At 36.8% G+C, this 25,369-nt stretch overlaps 2 protein-coding genes across 6 annotated transcripts; both read left to right on the plus strand.

Annotated features, from left to right (window-relative positions):
- The first annotated feature begins 5,549 nt into the window (after positions 1 to 5,549).
- LOC129871947 (uncharacterized) lies at positions 5,550 to 11,699 on the plus strand. Of its 4 annotated transcripts, XM_055946771.1 has the most exons (5): positions 5,550 to 5,662; positions 5,750 to 5,844; positions 8,033 to 8,340; positions 8,456 to 8,572; positions 8,659 to 11,699. In XM_055946771.1, exons 3-5 carry the CDS (start codon positions 8,053 to 8,055, stop codon positions 11,299 to 11,301), a joined length of 3,048 nt encoding a protein of 1,015 aa, XP_055802746.1. In that variant the 5' UTR covers positions 5,550 to 5,662; positions 5,750 to 5,844; positions 8,033 to 8,052; the 3' UTR covers positions 11,302 to 11,699. The 4 variants fall into 4 exon arrangements, with proteins under 4 accessions (XP_055802746.1, XP_055802744.1, XP_055802745.1 ...); XM_055946769.1 differs by having other exon boundaries at positions 5,550 to 5,844; XM_055946770.1 differs by having other exon boundaries at positions 5,550 to 5,844; positions 8,039 to 8,340.
- A 562-nt stretch (positions 11,700 to 12,261) lies between these two features.
- LOC129872312 (uncharacterized protein At4g19900) lies at positions 12,262 to 25,289 on the plus strand. Of its 2 annotated transcripts, XM_055947251.1 has the most exons (5): positions 12,264 to 13,778; positions 14,250 to 14,399; positions 15,863 to 15,997; positions 16,520 to 16,714; positions 24,665 to 25,289. In XM_055947251.1, exons 1-5 carry the CDS (start codon positions 12,400 to 12,402, stop codon positions 24,849 to 24,851), a joined length of 2,046 nt encoding a protein of 681 aa, XP_055803226.1. In that variant the 5' UTR covers positions 12,264 to 12,399; the 3' UTR covers positions 24,852 to 25,289. The 2 variants fall into 2 exon arrangements, with proteins under 2 accessions (XP_055803227.1, XP_055803226.1); XM_055947252.1 differs by lacking the exons at positions 15,863 to 15,997; positions 16,520 to 16,714; positions 24,665 to 25,289 and having other exon boundaries at positions 12,262 to 13,778; positions 14,250 to 14,403.
- The last annotated feature ends 80 nt before the right edge of the window (positions 25,290 to 25,369 follow it).

A 25,369-nucleotide genomic window follows, 5' to 3' on the forward strand; every position in this document is an offset into this window, starting at 1 on the left:
TAGTTGTGATCGTGGTCATAGTCGAAAAAGAAATTATAATCATGATACTTGGTTGACACCAAAAAATGATCAGCAGTACAAAAAGAAGAGTGAAAAGTTAGAAGTTTTACCAAAGAAAAATTCAGAAAATATATGTCATAGATGTGGCGGTATGGGGCACTGGTCATGGATATGCCGGTCATCAAAACGTCTGGTTCAGTTATATCAGGCATCCTTGAAGAGGGCAAAATATAATCTAGAGACAAACTTTATCTCTGAAGATAATATTGAGCTATGCATCTGGATGTAGCTGATTTCTTTAATTTTTCAGAAGACAATATGAATATTGATAAGCCTAATAATAGTAAAATAATTTCCTTTTTATTTGTGTGTACTAAATGATATTTCTAGTCCATATAAATAAATAAAATTTGTGAGCGATGTATTAATTATAATATATACTTTATTTCTTTTTGAAGAAAAAATATGGATATGTCTCAAATTTTGTTTGGATCAATGATCAATCACGAGGATATTTGTGTAATTGATAGTGGAACAACTCATGCTATTTTTTAAAACGAGAAATATTTTTCCAACTTGCTTAGAAGAAAAACAAATATTACTACAATTTCTGGTAATTCAAAAATGATTGAAAGCTCCGGAAGAGCTACTATATTTCTGCCTAAGGGGACAAAAATTGTTAGAGAAGATGCACTATTTTCTTCTAAATCCCCAAAAAACTCATTAAATTTTAAAGATATCCGTAGAAATGGATATCATGTTAAGACACTAAATGAAATAAATATTGAATATCTTGGTATAACCAAGAGTATCTCAGGCAAAAATATATTTTGAAAAAATTACCAACTTTATCGTCTGGCCTATATTATGCAAAAAGTAGTGCAATTGAAACGCATATGATCGTAAATTAGAAGTTTACTGATCTAAATACATTTATGCTATGGCATGATTGAATATGTCATCTTGGATCAATAATGATGAGATGAATTCTTGAAAATTCAACTGGACATCCGTTAAAAACTAGAAGATTCTTACGAATGATGAATTTTCATGTGCTGCTTGTTATCAAGGCAAATTAATTGTCAGACCATCGACCCTAAAGATTGGCATCGAATCTCCTGTTTTTTTAGAGCGTATACATGGAGATATATGTGGACTTATTCATCCACCTAGTGAATTATTTAGATATTTTATGGTCCTAATAAATGCATCATCTAGATAGTCTCATGTGCGCCTCTTATCATCTCGCAACCTGGCGTTTGCGAAGTTGTTAGCACAAATAATAAGATTAAGGGGATAATTTCCAGATTATCCAATTACTATTCGCCTTGATAATGTTGGAGAATTTATATTCCAAGCTTTTGATGATTATTGCTTATCAATTGGGATAAAAATTGAATATCATGTTGCTTATGTTCATACTCAAAATGGCCTTGCCTATCTGGATTGATGTTCCAAAAGGACCATCTACTAGTATCATAGCTTCTGAATCCCAAACACGCCTGAAGCGTGGTAGACCATTGGGTTCAAAGGATAAAAATTCTAGAAAGAGAAGCGTGAGGAATAACAAAAATGATACTACAAAAGAACCTCCCAAAGAAGGTCAATATTTGAGTAATCCTAATATTTCTGAAGAAATCAGTGAACCCGAGACTCAAATGAATGAAGAACTTTCAATAAATTCTATTGGTGATGGGATAAATTTAGATCAATTGAAAATCACGGTTGTTAATGTTTTTTCATATAATGTTGCACTTTACCTCATACAAGATAGTGAAAATCTTGAGCCTAAATTCGTCGAAGAATGTCGACGTAGATGTGATTTGACAGAATGGCAAAAGGCAATTCAATCAGAATTAGACTCACTTGCTAAACGTGAGGTTTCTGGACCTGTAGTCCTAACCCCTGAAGGTGTAAAATCAGTTGGCTGTAAATGGGGTTTTGTGCGAAAACGAAATGAGAGAAATGAAATTGTAAGATATAAGGCACGCCTTGTTGCACAAGGATTCTCTCAAAGACCCGAAGTCAACTATGAAGAAACATATTCACCTGTTATGGATGGAATAGCTTTTCGATATCTCATCCGTTTAGTTGTACATAACAATCTTGAAATACATCTAATGGATGTAGTTACAACTTACCTTTATGGTTGACTTGATAATGAAATTTACATGAAAATTTCAGAAGGATTAAAATTCCCTGAAGCATGTAATAAGTCTCGAGAGATGTACTCAATGAATTTGCAAAGATCATTATATGGTCTGAAATAATCAGGACACATGTGGTATAATCGCCTTAGTGAGTACTTGATAAATAAATGTTATATAAATGATGTCATTTGTCCATGTGTTTTTATTAAGAAAATGGAATCGGAGTTTGTTATATTCGCCGTTTATGTTGATGACATAAATCTTATTGGAACAGCTGAAGAGGTCCAAAAGGCGATTGAGTATCTAAAGAAAGAATTTTAAATGAAAGATTTTGGAAAGACAAAACTTTGTCTGGGTCTGCAAATTGAATATTTAGCAGATGGGGTCTTTGTCCACCAATTTCCCTATACGGAGAAAATCTTTAAACGATTTTACATGGACAAAGTACATCCATTAAGTACTTCAATGGTTGTTCGATCACTTGAAGTGAAAAAAGATACATTTCGACCTCCAGAAGAGGATGAAGAACTTCTTGGTCCTGAAGTACCATATCTCAGTGCTATTGGTGCACTTATGTACATTACTAACGCACCAGACCTGATATAACATTTTCTGTTAATTTGCTGGCAAGGTATAGTTCATCCCCAAGGCGAAGGCATTGGAACGGTATCAATCATATTTTGTGATACCTAAAAGGTACTATTGATATGAGTTTATTTTATATTAACAGAGGTTGTGCATACCTTATTGGTTATGCATATGCAGGTTATTTATCAGACCCACATAAAGCTCAATCTCAAACATGCTATCTATTTACACACGGAGGAACTGTTATATCATGACGATCTTCAAAGTAGTCTATTGTTGCTACTTCTTCAAATCATGCTGAAATAATAGCAATTCATGAAGCAAGTAGAGAGTGTATGTGGTTGAGATCGATGATACAATTTATTAAAGAAAAATGCGGCCTAGAAAATGATGTCAAGGTACCCACAATTATATTCGAAGACAATGCCGCGTGCATAACTCAATTGAAAGGTGGCTTTATAAAAGGAGACAGAACGAAACATATTTCACCAAAATTATTCTTCACACATGATCTCTAGAAGAATGGTGATATTGATGTACAACAAGTTCGTTCAGGTGATAATCTTGCAGATTTATTCACAAAGGCTTTACCAACTTCAACTTTTGAGAAGCTAAGATATAAGATTAGAATGCATTGTCTTCAAAATATCAAATGAAGTTTTCATCAGGGGAGTAAAATACGCACTGCACTCTTTTTCCTTAACCAAAGTTTTGTCCCACTAGGTTTTCCTGGTAAGGTTTTTAATGAGGCAACAATCAAGGCGTATTACCAGATGTGTGTACTTTTTTACTTCACTAGGCTTTTTCCCATTGAATTTTTTCTAGTAAGATTTTTAACGAGGCACAACATTTATCGGTGTTATGAATAAATATGTATATTATTTCTTATAGAGTTTTTAAGGAGACACATTATACATAGACATCCAAGAGGGAGTGTTGTGTATTGGATGTTATTTTTCCAAGTGGGGCTCACTTAAAAGTGGGCAAGTTGCCCACTTGGTCTTCTTTTCTCTCATACTTGCTGCCTTTTTCTCTTCTATAAATGCCATTTTTGGCATTAAGAAGAATGCATAGATACGGAAATCCTCTTCTACTCTCTCTATTTTCTCTTACTCTCTTTCTTCATAAATTGTCAAGTTAGTTTATTTTATAATACAAAATTATATTTATGATTTTACAAAGAATAATAGTGAAAAATATGGTTCAAATTATGTCTTTGAATATTTTTCTTAATATGTGTGCATTGTCTCACAAATTCACTTAATATGAAATGGAATGGAGGGAGTATCAAGAGTGAGTAATCCAACACATGAGATTGTGAAATTTAATAAAAGTAGTTTTAGTTTTCAAAGGTCGTTTATCAATTTCAAAAAGTTTTTATTTTCAAAGTGAAAAATGACTCCGAATTTAACTCCCAAAATAAGGCAGAATTTTTTATGGTAAACGCCTAGTTAATGGGGTTAAAAATTCATTGGACCGAATTTCCTATCTTTAAAGGGAAACTTACATAAATATACAATATTAAGAAAATATTTACCATCTATAGCAATAATTTTTTTTTCACTGAACACTTATAATACATTTATAATACAGTTTCAATACATATGGCAGAGAACTATTTATAAAATATATATAATACAAGTTTTATAGAAGGATAATACATTTATCACATACTTTAATAAACTTATAATACATTATGTCAGTTTCTTACTACACAAACATAATATATATTTTAAAATATTTATATTGTATACATAATTCACTTTTAATACAAGTGTAGATTTATCATAATATTGCTATATATTGCTAGAAACAATAATAAATAAAAAATATCGCTAAAATCAGTAATTAATTTTTAAAAAGCATTAAATCGAGTAATTTTTCCATCTTTAAATTGGATTGGTGTCAAGAGTAACCCAAAAAGTCAACCCAAGCTTCAATGGAGGTTCCTTTTAACCCAAAGTATTTAGTGATTGTTGTTTATTCACATGAAATTCCGTATATATTTAATACTACTCGTATAAAAAAATGGAGGAGATTTTTTAAAAATAAATTAAAAAAAGCAAGACAATTAAATTAAAAAGAAAGGAACGGGGGTAATATTGTTTTTTTTTTAATAAAACTAAAAATTGAAGTTATCAAATCAAAATTTTTAATACCGTATCATGATTTAAAAAAAGGATTTTTCCTGGAAAAAAGGAATATACATAGAAAAATAATAATTAAAGATGACAAATGGGGTTTATGGTTTGGACAAAGAAAAAGAATCTTCCTTGTGCTTATGTGCGCCATAGTGAAGGCACTAAAAAGGTATATTTAAGAAAAAGATAAATTCAGATTAAGGAATTTCCCCTCTTTCTCTTTCCGTGACTCAAATTCATGATTTTAAAATTGAACGTGAAAATATACTTATCATTTGAATAATTTCTTTTTATAACGAGAAAAGATTTGTTGAGTAAAAATGCAGAATAATATCTTATCAGCATAGATAGAGTGCAGGTTAATTTGACAAAATTTACAAATATATAAATTAGTATTAATACAAAACTAATTATTTTAACGTCATTAAAGCTTTTACAACTCTGTAATGCCTAAAATATTCTTGCGTAAATCATAACAAAGGAAATACTTTCACCTATAATATTAGTATGATATAATTAAATATTTATCATAAAATATCGAAAACAAATTTTAAAAATCACCAATCATAAATTTGAAAATATCTTTTATTTTTAATTATGAAATATTTGCTAAGTCCTATACATGACTCTTTATATACTTCCCTAGTTTTACTCCAACGCAGTAGCCCCTCGACTTTTTCCTGCCATTGGTAAATTCTCCGTTTCTCTCTCTAGAATCTTCATTCTCTTACTTAAATTTTTCAAAGTTAAATCGATTTCCGATTGCTGATTTGGCGTTTTACGGTAAGGGGTTTGGAAAATCTTAGTTTTGTTTTGATTAAGTATTTTTGGATTTTTTGTTATCTGATGATTTTGTTGAGTTTTGTTTAGTGTAATAGTATTGTGTTAGAATCGAAGGTATCTGTTGCAGTCGTCAATTTGTGCGGACGGAAAACAGTTGGGGAAAAGACCAGCAGTATATACAGGTTGATTGAGATTTTAAGTATTGCTTGTATTTGGGTATCTGATTGAGAATTACTCAGTTTATTGATTTGTAGTGAGTATTATGTTCAACTTTATTGAAAATATTCAATGTGTTTGTACGAATATCATTTGGGGATTTTATTAGTTTGCTGTTAAATTTGAATTTTGCATATTTGTTGAGAAATTGGGGGTTTCTCCCTCAACTTCTTTTTGGGTATAATCCTAAAATTTCTAGTTATTATTTAAGTTTATAGAACTTAAAGTGAATGAAAAAAAAAACACTAGGTGACTTTTTTTTTTTTACATCTGTCATAGCCTTGTTGGATGGAGTGGACAGAGGTACTACCCGACACTGTTTTGGACAGCATAAGGCAGACACGGGTTGATGAGTTGCTCGCCTTTTTGAAGTGTGGCGCCAATTAATCCCAAAAAATTAAAATATTTAATTGCATATATAAATAATCAAGATTTCAATAGCTAACATATTAGCAAATATTTCAATTCAAAAACTGAAAATAGATAGTAGACACCAAAAGTCTAGAACTTGAGTGAGAAAAAACAGTAAAAAAGTCAAAATAGTGAGAAGAAAAACAGAGGTAGAAGTAACTCTGAAGAAGAAGAAGGAAAAAGAAACTCAGGAAGAAGAAATACGTTTTGGTTGGACTTTGGAGTCGCTAGAAAAGTCAGTTTGGTCGCCGGAGAAGTCTAGTCGAGTCAACTGATTGGAATCGTACTCATAGTTGCAGTCTAAGTCTAAGAGTGCAACGGTGCAAATTTGGAAAGAAAACCCTAAAATTACCTTTTAACTTTTAAAACTCTAAATTGGTCGCCTTTTTTTAAGAAAATACAAAAGGTGATGCCTTTCTTGCCCCTCGCTGTTTTCACCATGGCGTCGCCTTTTGAAGATCGCGTCGCCATAAAGCTAATAGGCGATGAAGGGTCGCCTCGCCTCTCGCCATTGCCAATCACAACATTGCTACCCGGTGCCTATTGCTAGTTGGAGGTGACAGATATCCTGTGGAATTAGTCTAGGATGAAACTATTGTATCTCTTGAAAATATTGTTTGGTAGCTTCTTTTCTCTCTACCTCTTAAAAATACATTCTTCTTTATCTTTACAAGTGTTTGCCCTTGAAAGTGAGGGTCTGTGTGAAATATTGTGCTTTTGTATTATATGGTAGTAGATCTTTTGTCTTATGGTTGAGTAGGGGTGTTTTTATTTGACTTTTTTCTTTTTTTGGATGTATTATGTGTTTAGGGTCATGAAATACGAGGAACAATGCAATGCCAATCTTACTTTTTTCAACTAGTTTGATCACGGATAGAATTTGGGTCACTAGCAAATGTTTTGTACATCCTCCCTTCAGTGACATAAAGGGGACCTGTTTTCAAGTTCCTGCTGTTTTTAACCGTAGTGCTGATTTTCTTTCAATGTATAAGACCAGAGATGGTGCTTTTTAACTTTATATTTCTCTTTTTGTTTCCCTCTTGTTCTTTTGTTTTTCTCTCTAATGGGATTTCATGACTTTATTCTTTAGATATTTAATTGCTATCAGTTATACAACAGAAAACTTCAAATAGTTACTTTGTTAAATTTTGAGAAAGCTTCATGATTTAGAAACTAAAAAAGAAATTGAGAATGCCTTCTTTGTTTTTGAGTAGTCTGAAATGGACATTACTTGGTTCCAGATGTGCAGTTGCCAGTTTATTGAATGCTTTTTGTTAACCAGGGTGGATACTAAGATAGATACATTAAGCACCAGTCTGGAAATTCTGTTGTTATGCAGAATTTAGAATATTATCACTACTCTCAAGTATTTAATGAATCTGTTCATCATGTTGTTCACTGTAAAAAAATCTGTATCACAAGCGTCAATAGGCTCGCCATAAAGATGGTTCTAATTTATTGGTCTGTAGTATGTATATCATTTTGCCTATTTCTGATTATCCAAAGAATTTTTGATTAGATGAAAGGTAGTATTAGTTATCAGGTTTATTTCGATCAATAACAGCCTTGAATGCTATAGTAACTAATTCAATCGTAACATGCTTCTCCTGCCTTTTTTCCCCCTTATCTAGCCTCTTTGATTGCATGTGCACTTGTTTGGGAATTTGAAAATATGTTTGGGCTCTATGCTGGTTTGACATATCACAGTTTGTTGTTTTTACTATTATGTGCCTTTAACTGAAGTGACAGGATATAGTTTGTCAATGGAGTATGACAACGGAGAGAATGCTTTTATTAGTGTTCCGGCTCCTGAATTTGGTGCAATTTTTATGTCAAACATTGCAACAAAGAGAAGCTGCTTTAAACATAAGGTCTTTGGCCTTCCATCATCCATGACTAATTTTGTGAAGGAGGTCAAAAAAGGAATGATCCTGTTCCTATTTGAATATGAAAGGAGACAACTTTTTGGAGTGTATCGGGCTATCTCAGATGGAGGAATGAACATCGTACCCCATGCATTTAGTTCTTCAGGGAAGCAGTTTTCTGCGCAGGTATCATATGTCAAATGTTTTTTTATAATTCAACAAGTACTATCATTAGGTTGAATAACTCAAGGATGTTTCTGGTTTCCTTTTCTTCTTTTTGCTTTCATGTTCTCTTCCCCAGGTCCGATTTGTGCCGATTTGGTATTGTAGTCCACTATCTGAAGATGAGTTCCGTGATGCCATTAGGGAGAACTATTTTTCAGCAAGGAAGTTCCACTTTGGTTTGTCTGATGAGCAGGTGTGATGATTACTCTCTATATTTGGGATGGATCATATATTGTAGCTGCAAATCTCTGTTTCTAACTGTTCCTTCTCAATATGCAGGTTCATAGGCTTCTTAGGTTGTTTAGTTCAAGAAAGTTAAAGAACAAGTTACCCCTGAGAAAGCTCACAACTGGAGTGAGCAATGGAATTGACGAAGACCATATAATGGTCAATAACAAATCCTATACAGCAAGTGGTGGCTTTGATATCAAATGTTCTAATGCTGATTTAAGGTGTTCCCTGTCAAGAGGATATCCAAGGTCATTCCATGGAGTAAAAAGAGTCGCTAATGACGTGTTTTCAATTGAGCATAGAGAGAAGGATGAAGATATAGTTGATTCTGCTGAACATCTCTACTATAATGATAAGAAGAGAAGAATAGGTTATGATGAAGCATTATTGAGGGATAATGCTGCAGAAGATAAGCTTCATGTCCACTCCCTCACTGAAGAATTGGGATTTTCTGGAGATGATGAGTGGTCCTCTTTGAATGGCAGGGTAAAGAGGGAGCATAAAATCAACACGAATTATACTCCTGCCCTCTCCAACTACATGGAAGATTCTGACCTGAGAAGAACAGTTCATGATGCAAATTTAGTGGTAAGAAATCAGATAGTAAAGGAAAATATCATGGATGGTAATTTTGGTCTGGGCAGATCAAATGAGCACAATGGAAAGCCTTCAGACAATGATAGAACTAGACTTGGTACTCATTATGCAGGTTTTCTAAGGAACAATCATGTGGATAAAGCACATAGCATGGATAATTCTCACGAGCCTTCTCTTTCCAGGAAGAATAAAAGTGATCCCTTTTGGAATATTGGAACTGCAAGTGATGATTGGCCAAGTTCCTTGGATGATAGAGTAGGAGGAAAAAAGAGCCATTTGGACCCTGATATTAATTCTACAATTGTGTCTGAACGCTTTGTGAACTCACCATACAATAAAAAAGGAATTCGTAAAGATGGCAGATTATTCAGAAGAGATATAAGCGGAAATGAATCTAAGTTTCGTACAGGTCACAGAAGAGAATTTGATCATCAAGAGGCCACTGATGATGATGTAAGCTTCCTTTCTAGGCGTAAAGGAGCAAATGAAAAATGTGTTGACAGATTTCTTATCCCAGCTGCTTCAAATGGGAACTCCGCCTATGCCGGAGATGTAGGTAGACAAATGGCTGAAGTTGGTACTTATCCAATGCATGATTTTGATGGGTTGGTCCCTGGTACAGAAAACTTTCAGAGGCCTCTCAGTGAGCCTGATTGCACTGTGTACTCTCCTATGAAGAAAAGAACCTCAGGGTACTCCACCAAGTTTCTTGCTGAAACAGAATTTCCTCCGTCAACAGAAGGACAAAATCTTGGTCCCTCGTACTCTAAATTCCATGATGCAACAATTACAAGAGTCATGCCGTACAAGGATGAGCTACCCAATTCTTGTTATGGACATACTGAGACTTACGAAGTTGAACAGGGTTCAAACTTTGTGCGAAGGCCACCTTCTTCCAATGTTTATAGAGAGAATAACTTTGCATCATCTAAAGGTATATCTTCTCCATATTCCCATCCCGAATTTACAAAGAGGGGCCTGGAATCAGCTTCTGAAGGTGGAAAAATGGTTCTGCTTTCGCACGATGGGTTCATCGCTCCACCTTTAAACGTTGGAATATCTGAGTCAGTGGAACCAAATAGGTCTGGTTCTTTCGGTTATAGAACTGCTTTCACTCCAAGGGCATCTATTGTTCCACAGTTAACTAGAAATGATATTAATGAGGGTGAAACCTGGAGATTTTCATCTCAAGCTGCCCTTGGTTCAATTGTTAGAAATTCCTTTTCTGGTAATTATCAATGTGCTGATGAGGAGCTAGGTGATGGGCATGTTATATGGCAAGGGAGTGATGCAACTCATGTTGGAAGAAGATCTCGCTCTCCTAACATTAGTTGGTTACTCCAAGGAAATGTTTTGACAAATCTTGACTATACCAACAGACCTGGAGCAGACATCGTTAATGATGAATACGAGAACAATAGATTAACGGATGTTGTACATTCTGATTCCAGAAATTCCAGAAAAAGTGTTTTTAGTCGCTTATCTTTGGCTCCTAAAGTACGTAAGCTAAGAGAACAAGAGGTTGATCATAGTATGAGCTTTGATGAACATTATGTGGATACAACAGTTGATGAAATCATGGACTTGTTATACGAGGATCAGAACATTGTACCAAAAAAGCCATTGAATCGCAAACCATTTATTCGAAAAGTTGGAGGTGGTGAAACTAATAGGTCAGGAAAACATGCTGCAGTTGTCAAGAATGATGCAGAGCAGTCTGGTGATTCAATGACGAGAGTTCTCAGAGAAAGTGCAAATGAAGTTCTTGAAGAAACCATGAACCATATTCTCGCAGAGACCAGAATGGTGGATTTCAAGCGCAGGAGGGAGACAAATCGAGCTTCAGAACAGACTAATGTTAAATTAAACAAAGAAGAAAGAACAAATGCTAATGATGAGTACACAGTCCTTCAGAATGCACAAGGAAACAGTTCTCAAACTGCAATGGCTAAGGATTCAGCCGATAAGCCATTCAAGCGTAGAAAGCTTGTTCGTCCAGCATTTGATGAGAACAACTGTAGGAGTGATTTGAATCACCAACTTCCTTGTCAGACACTTGGCCCAGATTCGAGCAAATTTCAGCCTGCTCTCTAATAATTTACTATTTCTGTGAACAACAAAATGATCCCTCCATAGTCATCAAGTTCTCCAACATGCTAACTCAAGGGGCAGTTTGCATAGATGGAAGCTTGATATATGATTATGACGAGGCTGAACAAAGGCAGCGCCGTGATTGTATATGCTAAAATCTTGTAGCGTATGACTCTTTTCAGATCTCATGTCGATCTGCACCTCAAGTTTTGGCGTGGAAGTTGTATTTTGTTATGCAAATGAACAAATATACCCCTCGTGTAAATTTGATATTTGCTTCCATCATTTTGTTCCGCATAATAACATCTTATTTTAGTTGTTCTTTTCTTTTCTATTAAAGCCATTTTCGTCCATAAAGAGTTTACTGCTATATTTAGAGTTATGTTGTAAGTACTCGTTCGTTCTTTTATCAAATTTTTTAGATTTGAGCTTTGAATATGAAGTTGTTTTTCTTAAGAAATGTCTGTACAAAGGAGGTCATTTAGCACCTTCCAGCTATCTTGTTGCACTGCCTTGTGCATACCCCCTCCTTGCAGTTAAGGTGATGACTTCGGGCATGATGAGCTCTCACAAGGTTTGAGAATGAATTTACTACCGTATGATATCGACAATTACCATCTATTTGGGCTTCATATAGATCAGTTGTAGCTTGGAATCTGAACTGAGGATAGATCACCGTTGTGGGATTACAACTTCGTTGGGAAATAGTTAGTCCTAACAAAATTTAACATGGATTACGATTTGCTTATTTTATTCTATTGATTATATACTTTTTTTTTTCTGAACTAAAATCACATTTTTTGGTTTGTTGATATATTCTAAAATCAATTTTTCATGGGATATATTTAAATTTATAAGATTAAAGATATTTTAGTACATTGCTTATCACAAAATTTGAAATTTCAATTAGAAAAACAAATTGAAACTAAAAAAAGTATTAGGATAAAAGTAAAACCCGTCCCATTTTAGAAGACAAATCCATTTTTCATTTTACAGTTATAACCTTTCATAACAGAATCTGAGTCACCCCCCACTTCCCTCCCCGCGCCCCCAAACCTCCGGTGACATCTGACGTCGCCACCGCACCCGCCGCCGTAACACATGCTTCGGAACCTCCGAACGCGGCGGCGTCCGCTTTACGGCGCTCACATTTGCGCCTTAGCGGCCGCGATTCTTCTGCTCCTCTCCGTTTCACTCCTCTACAGTCGCCTCAACTTCTTCCTCCAACCTAACAATCCCCACCCCCATCCCCTCCAATACGACACCATTTCACTGAACAACCCTCTCGTCGACGATTTAGCTGACGCTGATTACCGCTCCTCTGATGACCGCATCGACGAGCTCGACGTTGCTGACAACAACAACAATAACGATGATGAGTTCCTCTTATCCAATGAATCCGAAGAGGACGATGAAGAAATCATCAATCAGTATCCTAGGGTTTCCTCGACGTATTTCTACGATCAGAGGCATGGAGTTGTGCGGAGAGCGTTTAACAAACGATCAATTGAGGAATGGGAAGATTACGTCAATTTTGAATCTAGGATGAAGTTAGGATTAGGGTTTAAGAGTGATGAATCTAAGGCCGCGTTTGGATCGGATGATCTTCCAGTAGATGTGCAAATGAGGATGAAGTTGTGCGAAATTAAGAGTGTTGAAGATGCTTTGTTACTAAAAGGATCACCTTTGAGGGAAGGGTGGGGTGAGTGGTTTGAAAAGAAGAGCGATTTTTTGAGGCGTGATCGAATGTTTAAGTCAAATCTGGAGGCGTTGAATCCAAATAATAATCCCATGTTGCAGGATCCTGATGGAGCTGGGATTACTGGATTGACTAAAGGGGATAAGATTGTGTTAAAAGGGTTGATGAATGAGTTTAAGAAAGTTCCATTTCTGGTGAAAAAGCCACTTTCAGTGTCTGAATTGACAAAACCTGAGTTGGTTGATGATGCTTTGGATTTGCAGAAGATGGCGGGGCTTGCAAAAAATGATGTTTTCGAGTCAAAGGAGTTGAAATTCGATACTGAATTAGTGAAAACTAATGATGAGGATGTGAATGGAGGGAAGAGAGTGAAGCGTAGAACATTGAACGATAATGCTAGGATTGGAAAAAGAGTTGTTCATGATAGTGATAAAGATTCAGCTACTAGAAGTAAGGAAGAGATAAGGAATGGTAATGTGAAAGTTGTGGAAGATGATGCACGAGGTGAAGTTTCTGGGCCAGTCTTTGCTGATGGAATGAGATGGGGTTACTTTCCGGGCTTGCAACCCAGGTTGTCTTTCACTAATTTTATGGACTCATTTTTCAGGAAAGCAAAATGTACTATGAGAGTTTTCATGGTCTGGAATTCTCCAGCATGGATGTTTACCGCTCGGTATCAGAGGGGGCTTGAGAGTGTACTTAATCATCACCGGGATGCTTGTGTGGTGGTTTTCTCTGAGACAATTGAACTTAATTTCTTCAGTGGTTTTGTGAAGGATGGGTAAATTACTGAATTTCTTTCTTCCATCAGTTTAGATTTGTTATCTTGTTGGCAGAGGCAGATGTAGAGTACAGGTACCTGGTGCTGAGCATAAATTTATGTGTAAAAATCCACGAAAATTGTAACAAACAGTAGATATGAACCGATAACTCTAAAAGTACAATGAGTTCATTTGCTAAGAACCTTAAAGGTTGAACCCATACAAATTAAATCCCGGATTTGCCTCTGCTTGTTGTTTGTTTGACTAATATCTTCATCTGAAGTTATCCATATTTGCCTCACGAAAATCGTACTTAAAATGCTTCCAAGAAGTCTTAAGTTCTTCTTACTTTAAACAACAATTTTTTTTGTAAAAGAGGATATCTTAAGTTCTTCTTTGTATATATATGCATGCATGCATGTCTTTGGTGTTGTGTTCTTCCATTTGCAAGTTTATTGGTGATGGATTTGATGATATATTATTTTCTGCAGCTTCAAAGTGGCTGTTGTGATGCCCAATCTTGATGAGCTCCTACTAGGCACACCAACACATATATTTGCTTCTTTCTGGTACGAATGGAAGCAGACAGGACATTATCCTTTGCATTACAGTGAACTCGTCAGGCTGGCAGCTCTATACAAGTAAGCAATATGGAAAATATACACTTTCCCTTGTATTTAAATTGTATGTACTGTGAAACTAATCGAGGTGTTATCTCTATGATGATGCATTGTAGTATCAATTTAAATATATTACCATCCACCTAGTTTTGGCATAGCAGAGTTCAAAAAAATCTGGTGTTTCTTGTGTATATCATTTGACTTGATGTAAAGCAGATTAGATAAGGAGCCAGTACTTAAGATCTCGACTATTTATTTCAATAAGTAATTATTTTTTACTATAGAAATATGATCCCAATAATCTTTTCGAGATTAATCAGTTGACGGAAGCACAATAACCTTCTCTACCACAATCAGCTCATGGATGGATAATTCATGAATGTAATTGGGAATTAGTCAAAAAGGATGAGCTGCAATAGATTAACTTCAATTTGCTGAATTTTATTTCGTTGTGATTGTAATTTTTTTTCTTTCGCTTTTTTGTTTCCTATAGTTGATATTCTTTCAGACCCCATTTAGTGGGATTTCACTAGGTATTGTATAGCTGATATTCTTAAACTTGGACTAGTAAGCCACTCGAGAGGTTGTTCATGAAGTTAAGAAATGGAACTGATGATGGTTAGAAAACACCGTATAAAAAATGACTGTGAGAGGACTACTGAAGAAGGATCTAAGTTTCTTCTGAGATATACAAAAGATTTAGCTGTTAGTATATGTTAATGGATAACCCATTGTAGCGTCTATGGCACACGGAAAGCTTCTTTTTAAGATCACATACTTCCAGAAATCTGCTGCTTCTAGTGAGGGTTTTGTTTTAGCAATATATGCCAATAGCTGAATTACATGAGTTATCCGTAGAGAAAGTAGATTGTGGTGAGGGTTGCACCAACATCTCTTGGCAAAAGCCTAGAACCTTATGAAACTTGCATCATGATCGTGTTTGAATATATTACAGATGGCCGTAAATCCAGCAATTTGTCACCTGTTTATTCTGAAACGTGTTAAATCTCAATCTTTTTCCTGAATCACATTAATGAACTTTTAAAAATATTGAAGGATTGGCAACTAAGGGTGTGGCCTAGTGGTCAATGAAGTGGTTGAGAGCCATGAGGTCTCAGGTTCAAATTCCAGCGGAGACAAAAAACCCCAGGTGCTTCTTTGCATCTGTCCTAGATTTGGTGGACAGAGTTAGCTGGTACCTGTTGCTGGTGGGAGGTAGCAGGTATCCCGTGGAATTAGTTGAGGTGCGCGAAAGCTGGCCTGGACACCACGGTCATACAAAAAAAAGAAGAAGATTGTAAGATTGACTAAAGGGGCATATGAAAGCTGTGGTCTCATGTTTGTAATGAACTTTTTGTCCTTTCCATTTACCGCAGTATTGCTCTAACTTCAGTAATGTAACAACTTAATTTCTGTTGGTGAAATTCATAGTTATTTCAGTGTTATAAATAAACTTTCATGTTCTCTTTTGCCTTTTATTGCAGGTATGGTGGAATCTATCTTGACTCGGACATCATAGTGTTGAATTCATTGTCTTCACTTAATAATACTGTTGCTTTTGAGGATGATTTACATGGAAAAAATTTGACTGGTGCTGTAATGGCTTTTAGAAAGCACAGGTACTCCCAACACAATCTTTGCCTCTTGTACAGTTCTTAAGTGCTCTGTTCTAGTTCTGGTGTGCTTGGACCTTGCAATAACCACCCTTTCTCTGGTATTTTTGTATGTCCATGTCTAATATTGAGCCCCACTGAGGAAGAAGCAGGGATAATGAAAATAGAGGGAATTAGGGAAGGGCTGCTTTATATGGATAAAATTACATATTCTCTTAGTAAAATATAGATTGATGCAACTACCCTTAAAGATTGGTTGAGGTGTACTCAAGCTGAGGAAAGGTACCACTGTTTTAAAAAAATATGTTTGGGTTGTCGTTAGCAGCCTGAAAACGCTACCGGAGGATTCAAATTTTGAACAATAACCTCGAATTGCACCTGTTAATCTGTCAGAAATGTTTGCTTAAGTTTATTGTGAGAAAAGGATAGGAACACAAGTGTTCCCTAGCAAAAGTATATAAATGTACAGTATCATCCTCTTCTGTCTGCCTTATGTCCAAGATTCACTTTATTGTATGTCTTTTGCAGTCCTTTTGTAATGGAGTGTTTGAAGGAGTTTTATGCATCTTATGACGACACACAATTGAGATGGAATGGAGCTGATCTTTTGACAAGAGTTGCTAGTAACTTTTCTGTCAATGATAATCGCTCCGGTAGATGGATGGAGATCAATTTTCAACCCACTTTTGTTTTCTTTCCTATCGGTCACAACAATATTACCAGGTACACTACCTTTTAATCTTGAGGTCAAAAGTATAAAAGGTGGTACTTAGAATTGTGAGTGTTTAAATTTTTCGTGAAAGATTTATCATTGTTATTTTGAACTTATGATTATGGTGAGACGGAGATGGTTCGGGCATGTGAATAGGAGATGCACAAATGTCTCGGTGAGGAGGTGTGAGAGGTTGACAATGGTGGGTTTGAGGAGAGGTAGTGGTAAGCCAAAGAAGTACTATTGAGGGGTGATTAGATAAAACATGACACACCGGTGGCTTACCGAGGTGTTGACCCTAGATAGGAGGATACGGAGATTGAAGATTATGGTAGAAGATTAGTAGGTAGTTGAGCGTTGTCTAGTTTTCGATCAGTCTTATTAGTAATTTAGTATTACAATCCTATCATCTTATTCTTTGATTTTTATTAGTACATGTTTTTTTCCTTGCTTCTGTTATCATATTATGTGTTGTTGCTACTGTTCTTTTCTCAAGTATTTTCATCATGGCTTGTTCACTCTTGGATTTCCTTTTCAAACCTCCTTGAAATGCTTTACTTGAGCTGAGGGTCTTTTGCAAATGACCTCTCTACCATCCCAAGGTAGGGGTTAAGGTCAACGTTCATACCACCCTCCCCAAACCCCACTTGTGGGATTACACTGGGTATATTGTTGTTGTCGATGATTATTGTTCATACTAACATTATTGCCTCCCCCTTCCTTTTCTTGCCTTGATAATAGGCAGTGTCACAACTGGAGTTATTGTGATTATTAGCTCGTTATTACAGTCATCATGGTGTTATTATCTTTTATTATTGCTTTCATTTTCATGTTATTAGTATGTTGATAAATTGCTTAGAGAGCACATTCAGTTTAGATGCTTCCGAGGTGAATGAAAAAAAGTTAAACATGGCCATCAAGTTAATGTTATTGTGGTAAAAAGAATGAATATCAGGCACTGCAGCATTATGTAGCTTTAACCCAGTTTTTAATTACATTTCGTATACCCAAAAAAAAGGAAACCTATTATAGAATTAGAATCTACTTAGCCCTTTGTTCAGATTAGTGCTTGAACCCACTGTTGGGTGTTGAAAAGAAATGAGCTTGATTTAGGACAACTGGGAAACTATCCTTAGCTTTTGCTGATTTAGAATGTAACTCATGGCTAATTTGACCATTTTGTGTTTAAGATTGAAAAGTATTGATCACTAATAATATTCATTGCCTCATCCCCAAACCAAAAGGTTTAGGCTTTGATGGTTAATTGGTTATAACATACATAGCTTTTAGTTCAGAATGTGGCTTGAGAATCATAATCTCTATTTTAAAACTACAGTTGTATGGTTAACGGAAAATTAAATATTGCAAATTTTGTCCCAGAACAAGTCACTTATTCAAAATCTTTGAAAACTCAGTCTAGTTAGAGCTTCCTGGTTTTCGCAGAACCTTTAAAAAGTTGAAATTAAAGAGTGCAATTCTATCTATCCCCTGTAAATAGAATTATCCCTCTTAGAGCCCAGCAATTTATCCCCTCTTAGATTTTCATTAGCTCCCTCAATATGGATTAGAGACCATACTTTTGCTTGTGGTTAACTCCCTGATTAAATAGGAGTTTTTGTTCTCAAGAGTTAACCATGTTTTTGTGTATGCAATTTGCATCTTCTTGATGCCTTTCTAATACAACATCTTACTTCATCAAAAAAAATATTCTATCTATTTAAGATCTTGTATTCTCCAAACTCTAAAACCCAGTTGGGAAACTAAACTGGAGATTCAATGAAAATCAATTCTCGGTTTTTCCAACTTGAATAGCTGGTATTAGAATGGTTAGCTAATTCAACTTGATGATGCTTAAATCAACTAGGGATCTCTTACTAGTTTAAAAGGTGTTGGAAAAGATAAGATAAAAATTTGGAATCCTATAGCCCTAGCAATTTGATGAATCTGGAGAGAGAAACACAAGAATTTTTTTGAAACCAAAAAAGAATATGTAATAACTGTTGAGTGCGGATGTATCTCTTCATTACTTTTTGGGTGCAACATGGCTGATACAATGGATTTCAGAGCGATTGATAGATTTCTGAGTTCATTACACAGCTTATTATGATGCTGTCCTTGTAAATATTTTAAACACACCCTTGTTGCTAGCCATCAATAAAATTTCTTTTAAAGATAAAAACAGAATGCTCAGCTAATTTCCATCCAATCTTATTTGGAAACATTGAGCTCTAAAAAGGCGACCTTTATTTTGGGCATCATTAAAGGGCATATTTTTCATGGTCTTTACTGCATTTTTTTTTGATAAAGGTAACATTTTGTATATCATTCATCAGCTCAAAGCTGGTATCCAAAAATTTACAGCATATCCTACATCCACAGGAGTGACTATCAAACAAAAAGAAAAAAGAAAAGAGAACAATCACTAGAACCTTCATCTTATAAGGATCCTAGGATGTCTACAATATCCACTGGATCATCTATATACTCTGGACTACACCAATAGCAAAAAGTGATAATGCAGTTCATTTTTAATCTTGTGCAAGGGTCTGCTCTTGTTTTCAAAGCCTCTTGAATACTTCTCTTTCCATGTGGTCCACTAAATAACTGCTGGGACAATTCTCCATCTGCTCGTCTGTGCTGCCATTGCCCTCCATATTCTAGCTTTCTAGAGCTTGTCCTGTACTTTCAGGAACAGTCCAGCTTATACCTCTGAAACTAGTAAATAAATTCCACAATTGACCTACCACTTTACAATGTAAGAACAGACGGCTAATTTTCTCGGCAAACTGCTCACGAAAGCAACCTCTTGGGCACAACTGTATTCTCCTCTCATAAGATTCTCTTGGTCTTTACTGTATTATGAACATAAATGTTCATGTTTAATCTGATTACGTGTATAATACAAACATGCTGTTTGGTGCAAAAAGTGGCCTGAATAATTCTGCCGCCAACACTTTGGTCTAGTGGTTAAAGCACAACACATGATGTGTGCACGACATGAGTTGAAATCCTGCCACAGACAAACACCTGGTATTTAAGTGGATAAGGGTGGAGGGATGGGCCCATTATTCACTAAGTTTCGAACCATGGGCCACTGGCTCTCAAGGATTTCTCGGTCATAAAAGGAGTAGTTTGAATTGATACTTAAAATAAGATAATATGAACAAGTCCTCTTTTTAATGTTGATTTGGTTAAAATATATTGCTTTAACTAATGCCTAGTGGGGTGGCCTCATAAAAGTTTTTTGAGTCTTGTACTGAAAGGAGAGGAGAAAACAGATGCATAATAGTGCTTATTACAAAGAAAGATGGATTACAACAACAACAACCCAGTGAAATCCCACAACATGGGGTCTGGGGAGGGTAGAATGTACGCAGACCTTACTCCTACCAAGGTAGGACGGCTGTTTCCTGGAGACCCTCAGCTCAGTAAAAGCATTAATGCATAAAAAAAATGTTAGATAAGAATAGGAAATTAAAAGTTTTATGAGAAAAACAACAAACAAATAACGAATAGATAACAAATAAATACAAATAAATAAATACAAATAACAAATAACGATTAAATAAATAATGAAAGCGTCACAGGTAAAATAGAGTAATCAAAACATAGAAAATAATAAATAATAACAGAAATAACAGAAATCAGAAGTCAAAGCGCAAGAGATCGTAATGCACTACTACGCCTATGAATAGAGAAGAATATCGAGACTATGAACTAGCCTTCTACCCTAATGTGGGTCCTCCACACCCTCCTATCTAATGTCATGTCCTCCGTAATCTGTAACTGCGCCATGTCCTGTCTAATCACCTCTCCCCAATACTTCTTCGGCCTACCCCTACCTCTTCTGTAACCATCCATGGCCAGCCTCTCACACCTCCGCACTGGGCATCTGTGTCTCTCCTCTTCACATGTCCATACCATCTCAGTCGCATTTCCCGCATCTTGTCTTCCATCGAGGCCACTCCTACCTTGTCCCGAATAGCCTCATTTCTAATCCTGTCGCTCCTGGTGTGCCCACACATCCATCTCAGCATTCTCATCTCAGCAACTTTCATCTTTTGAATGTGAGAAGTCTTAACTGGCCAACACTCCGCCCCATACAGCATAGCCGGTCTAACCACCATTTTGTAGAACTTGCCCTTAAGTTTTGGTGGCACATTCTTGTCACATAGCACTCCGGAAGCGAGCCTCCATTTCATCCACCCTACCCCAATACGATGTGTGACATCATCGTCAATCTCCCCGCTGCCTTGCATGATAGACCCAAGATACTTGCAACTACTTCTCTTTTGGATGGCCTGAGCACCAAGCATAACTACAACGCCAACCTCCTGAGGTGTCTCACTGAACTTGCACTCTAAGTACTCTGTCTTTGTCCTACTCAACCTAAACCCTTTAGACTCCAAGGTATGTCTCCAATCCTCCAGCTTAGCGTTAACTCCGCGGCGAGTCTCATCGATCAGGACTATGTCATTCGCGAAAAGCATACACCATGGCACCGCATCTTGAATTTGTCGCGTCAATCCATCTATCACCAAGGCAAATAAAAAAGGACTAAGAGCTGATCCTTGGTGCAACCCCATCACCACTGGAAAGTGCTCTGAGTCCCCTCCTACTGTCCTTACCCTGGTTTTGGCTCCCTCGTACATGTCCTTGATCACCCAATGTATGCCACAGGTACACCTTTAGCCTCCAAACATGTCCATAGTATTTCCCTTGGGACTTTATCATAAGCCTTTTCTAGGTCGATGAATACCATATGCAAGTCCCTCTTCCTCTCCCTATGCTGCTCCACCAGTCTCCTCATAAGATGGATGGCTTCTGTAGTTGAGCGTCCCGGCATAAATCCAAACTGGTTCTCTGAAATAGACACGTCTCCTCACCCTCATCTCTACCACTCTTTCCCACAATTTCATAGTATGGCTTAGTAGCTTAATACCTCTATAGTTGTTGCAACTCTGGATATCCCCTTTGTTTTTGTATAGAGGGATCATTATGCTCGACCTCCATTCTTCGGGCATCGTTGCCGTTTTAAAGATGACATTAAATAACCTAGTCAACCACTCCAAACCTACCGAGCTCATGATCTTCCAAAATTCCCCAGGAATCTCGTCAGGTCCGGTTGCTCTTCCCCAGCGCAACCTACGAACGACACTCTTAACCTCCTCGACCTTAATACTCCTACAATACCCAAAATCGCGACGCCTCCCTGTATGTTCTAAATCTCCCAACACAAAGTCTCTGTCCCCTTCCTCATTCAAGAGTTTATGGAAATAGGACTGCCATCTCTGTTTAATGAGGGTCTCGTCTACCAATACTTTTCCATGCTCGTCCTTAATGCACTTCACTTGGTCCACATCGCGTGCCCTTCTCTCCCGCGCCCTGGCTAGCCTGAACAATTTTCTATCCCCACCTTTCTCTTCTAGTTCAGCATAAAGGCGTTCAAAAGCTATTGTTTTTGCCATCGAAACCGCCGACTTCGCCTCCTTTCTCGCTATCTTATAAAGTTCCCTATTCGTCCACTTCTCCACCTCATCTGTGCTTTCTATCAACTTTGCGTACGCCATCTTCTTTGCTTCCACCTTTTCTTGCACTTCTCCATTCCACCACCAGTCTCCTCGATGCCGACTACGACTACCAGTCGAGACTCCCAACACTTCCCTTGCCACAGTCCTAATACAACTAGCCGTCCTATTCCACATACTAGTCGCATCCCCATTACTATCCCAGGCCCCCATGACCTTCAACTTCTCTCCCATCTCCAGGGCAGTTGCAGTGGTCAAACTCCTCCATCTGATCCTAGATCGATCATCCCCGACCCTCTTATTCCTCATCATCTTGATCCCTAAATCCATCACCAAAAGCTTATGTCGGGTTGTAAGGTTGTCTATCCGAATAACCTTACAGTCTTTGCACAGACCTCTATCGACCTTCCTCAGGAGTAAAAAGTCTATCTGAGTCTTAGCCACCGAACTATGGAATGTTACCAAGTGGTCTTCCTTCTTTGGGACACTCGAATTGGCTATGACCAACCCAAAAGCTCTTGCGAATTCCAAAAGTGAAAGGCCTCCTCCATTTCTGACCCCGTAGCCAAAGCCTCCATGCACATCATCATACCCTCCTGAAATAGACCCGATGTGCCCATTGAAATCCCCTCCCACGAAAAGCTTCTCAATAGGTGGTATACCTCCCACTAACTCGTCCAAATCCTCCCAAAAGCGCCTCTTATCCTCCTCTCTTAAGCCCGCTTGTGGCGCATAAGCACTAATAATGTTGAATATGCTCCCTTCAACGACCACCTTAATCGACATCATCCTATCGTTGACTCTCCTAACCTCCACTACCTGATCCCTTAGATCATTGTCTACTAAAATGCCTACCCCATTCCTATATTTCGATCTACCTGAAAACCAAAGCTTATACCCGTCTACCTCCCTAGCTTTAGAACCTATCCATTTGGTCTCTTGGACACAAGCTATATTAATCTTTCTCTTCTTTAGAATCTTAACTAGCTCTATGGATTTGCCCGTTAACGTTCCAATGTTCCAAGAACCAACTCTCAGTCTAGACGCTCCTTTAACCCACTTACCCCTCCTTACCTTTGTCCCCGACCCCGTCCCTGAATGAGAACATGACCTTAGTCTACCATCACTATCTAAAGCCACGAAAATAAGTAGGAATTAATAAATTATTCAAAAATCTAAAGTTAGCAAATTGCAACGATAAGTGTATGAACAAAAATATGGGTAAACCGGAGGTACCAACTCCAGTTGAAAAGAACCTGATTCATGCCGGAAATACTGTTCACGTCGGAAACACTGTTCACGCCGGAAAAATGGAAAACCGCGAGACGACGCCAGAAATCAATAGATCTAGGCCAAATCTGAACAGATCTGGAGGTATTCGTTGGAAAACAAGCAAAACGAAAGAAAAAGAAAAAGAAAGAAGAAGAAGAAGTAGTTGATAATTAATAACAGTAATTGACACTACTATTAGATGCCCCAATTAACTCTTCACCGTTAGTCCTTTGTAAATGATGTATCTTCTTCAAAGGCGCTGAAGATAACAAACTAGATGCAGAACGGCAATGGAGAATAAAAAGAGGAAAGCGAGGTGACTGAGAAAAACATAAGCAACCAAGAACATGAAGTAGATGGTAGTCACGGTTGGAATGAAACAAAATATCCGTAAATCTTTACAAAGAAAGATGGATTATAGTTTGAATAATGTAAACTTGAGGAGTTGGAACGGATTGGAAGAAAATCTGGATAACCATTCCAGCTGGCATATGATTGGTCATTTGGAAAGAAAGAAATCTCAGATGTTTTGAAGACAAAAGAGAGAGCATACACAAGCTGAAGTACAATACCATATCCCACTTATCCTTTTGGTTGAAAATGCAAAATGTACAAGATGTAGCTAGTTTTGTAGAATTCCTCAGTAGACTAGTGGATAAGATAGGAACTGTGGTTTTCCAAGGTTCCTAGATATGAGTTCGGGGGGGGGGGGGGGGGGTTATTGTCTATCGTTGGACCCAAACTCGACACCTCCTTAGAGATCTTGTTATAACCCACAACAGAAACCTAGTGTTGCTCCCACTTACAGCCTAAGCAACAATTTTTTGTTTCACTTATGTGCAAAATCTTATTAACATGTAATTGCAACATTGATTTGAATTTCAATTAATTAGAGTCTAAAGTTTGAAGAAGTAAAATATTAATTCGTATAATTTAGCCGTAATATTATTCTTAAACCCCAAAGAAAAAAAGTTCCTTGGTCTGTATAAATATGTCTAAATATCTCATTCAGGGAGCTTTAGCAAAATCCAAACATGTCATGGTTTCTGTAATCAGTCATCATCATCTGCTGGTTAAAAATACATCATCTGCGTATTTTTCTTATTGAGGATGATTATAGAGACGGGGGGATTATGAACTTACAGCTCTTTCATTTGACAGATACTTTTCCGCACCGGCAATGGAAACTGAGAAAGCTGAACAAGATATGCTCTTTAAAACTATCCTCAAAGAAGCAGTCACGTTTCACTTTTGGAATGGCTTAACTTCAGCTATGGTTCCAGAGGCTGGCAGCCTTGCATACCGGATCATTAATTACAATTGCCTACGTTGCTCTGACACATTGTGAAACACCATTAAAGCAGATGACCTTGTAAAACATTTTTAGTTTCATGCCATTAGATACCTCACAGCTCTTAAAGAGAGCCAGTTATGAAGATGTACATTTAATATTCCGGTGCTGCTTCATCCATGAAGGAATCCTGCATGTGGTAATGATGTCCTGTCTATATATAAATTCTTGTTGTAGGAAAACATGAATCTCGAGTTGGTTGAAGGCTTTCTGGACCTTGTATTGTTTAGTATATTAGTTGTTGTAGATTCTCTCAAGGGAGGATTAAAAGGCCCCACTTTTTGTAGCTGAGTTCTTTTTGTATATTTGTTTCCCTTTGATTTTTGTAGTCTTCATTTATACCAGTCTGATTCACTTAGTTGTGTAGAACTATTTGTAGTCATTAGCAACACAACAATGATATATTTTAAAGATGTTCCTTTAAAATTATTTCTACATTTGCAGCTTCACATTATTTCTTCTCTTCTCTCACCCCATTTTACATCTTATTTTTGACTTTGATTTATCATCAAAAC

This window comes from Solanum dulcamara, chromosome 11 (assembly GCF_947179165.1).
Source record: "Solanum dulcamara chromosome 11, daSolDulc1.2, whole genome shotgun sequence".
In the NCBI taxonomy this organism is placed as follows: Eukaryota; Viridiplantae; Streptophyta; class Magnoliopsida; order Solanales; family Solanaceae; genus Solanum; species Solanum dulcamara.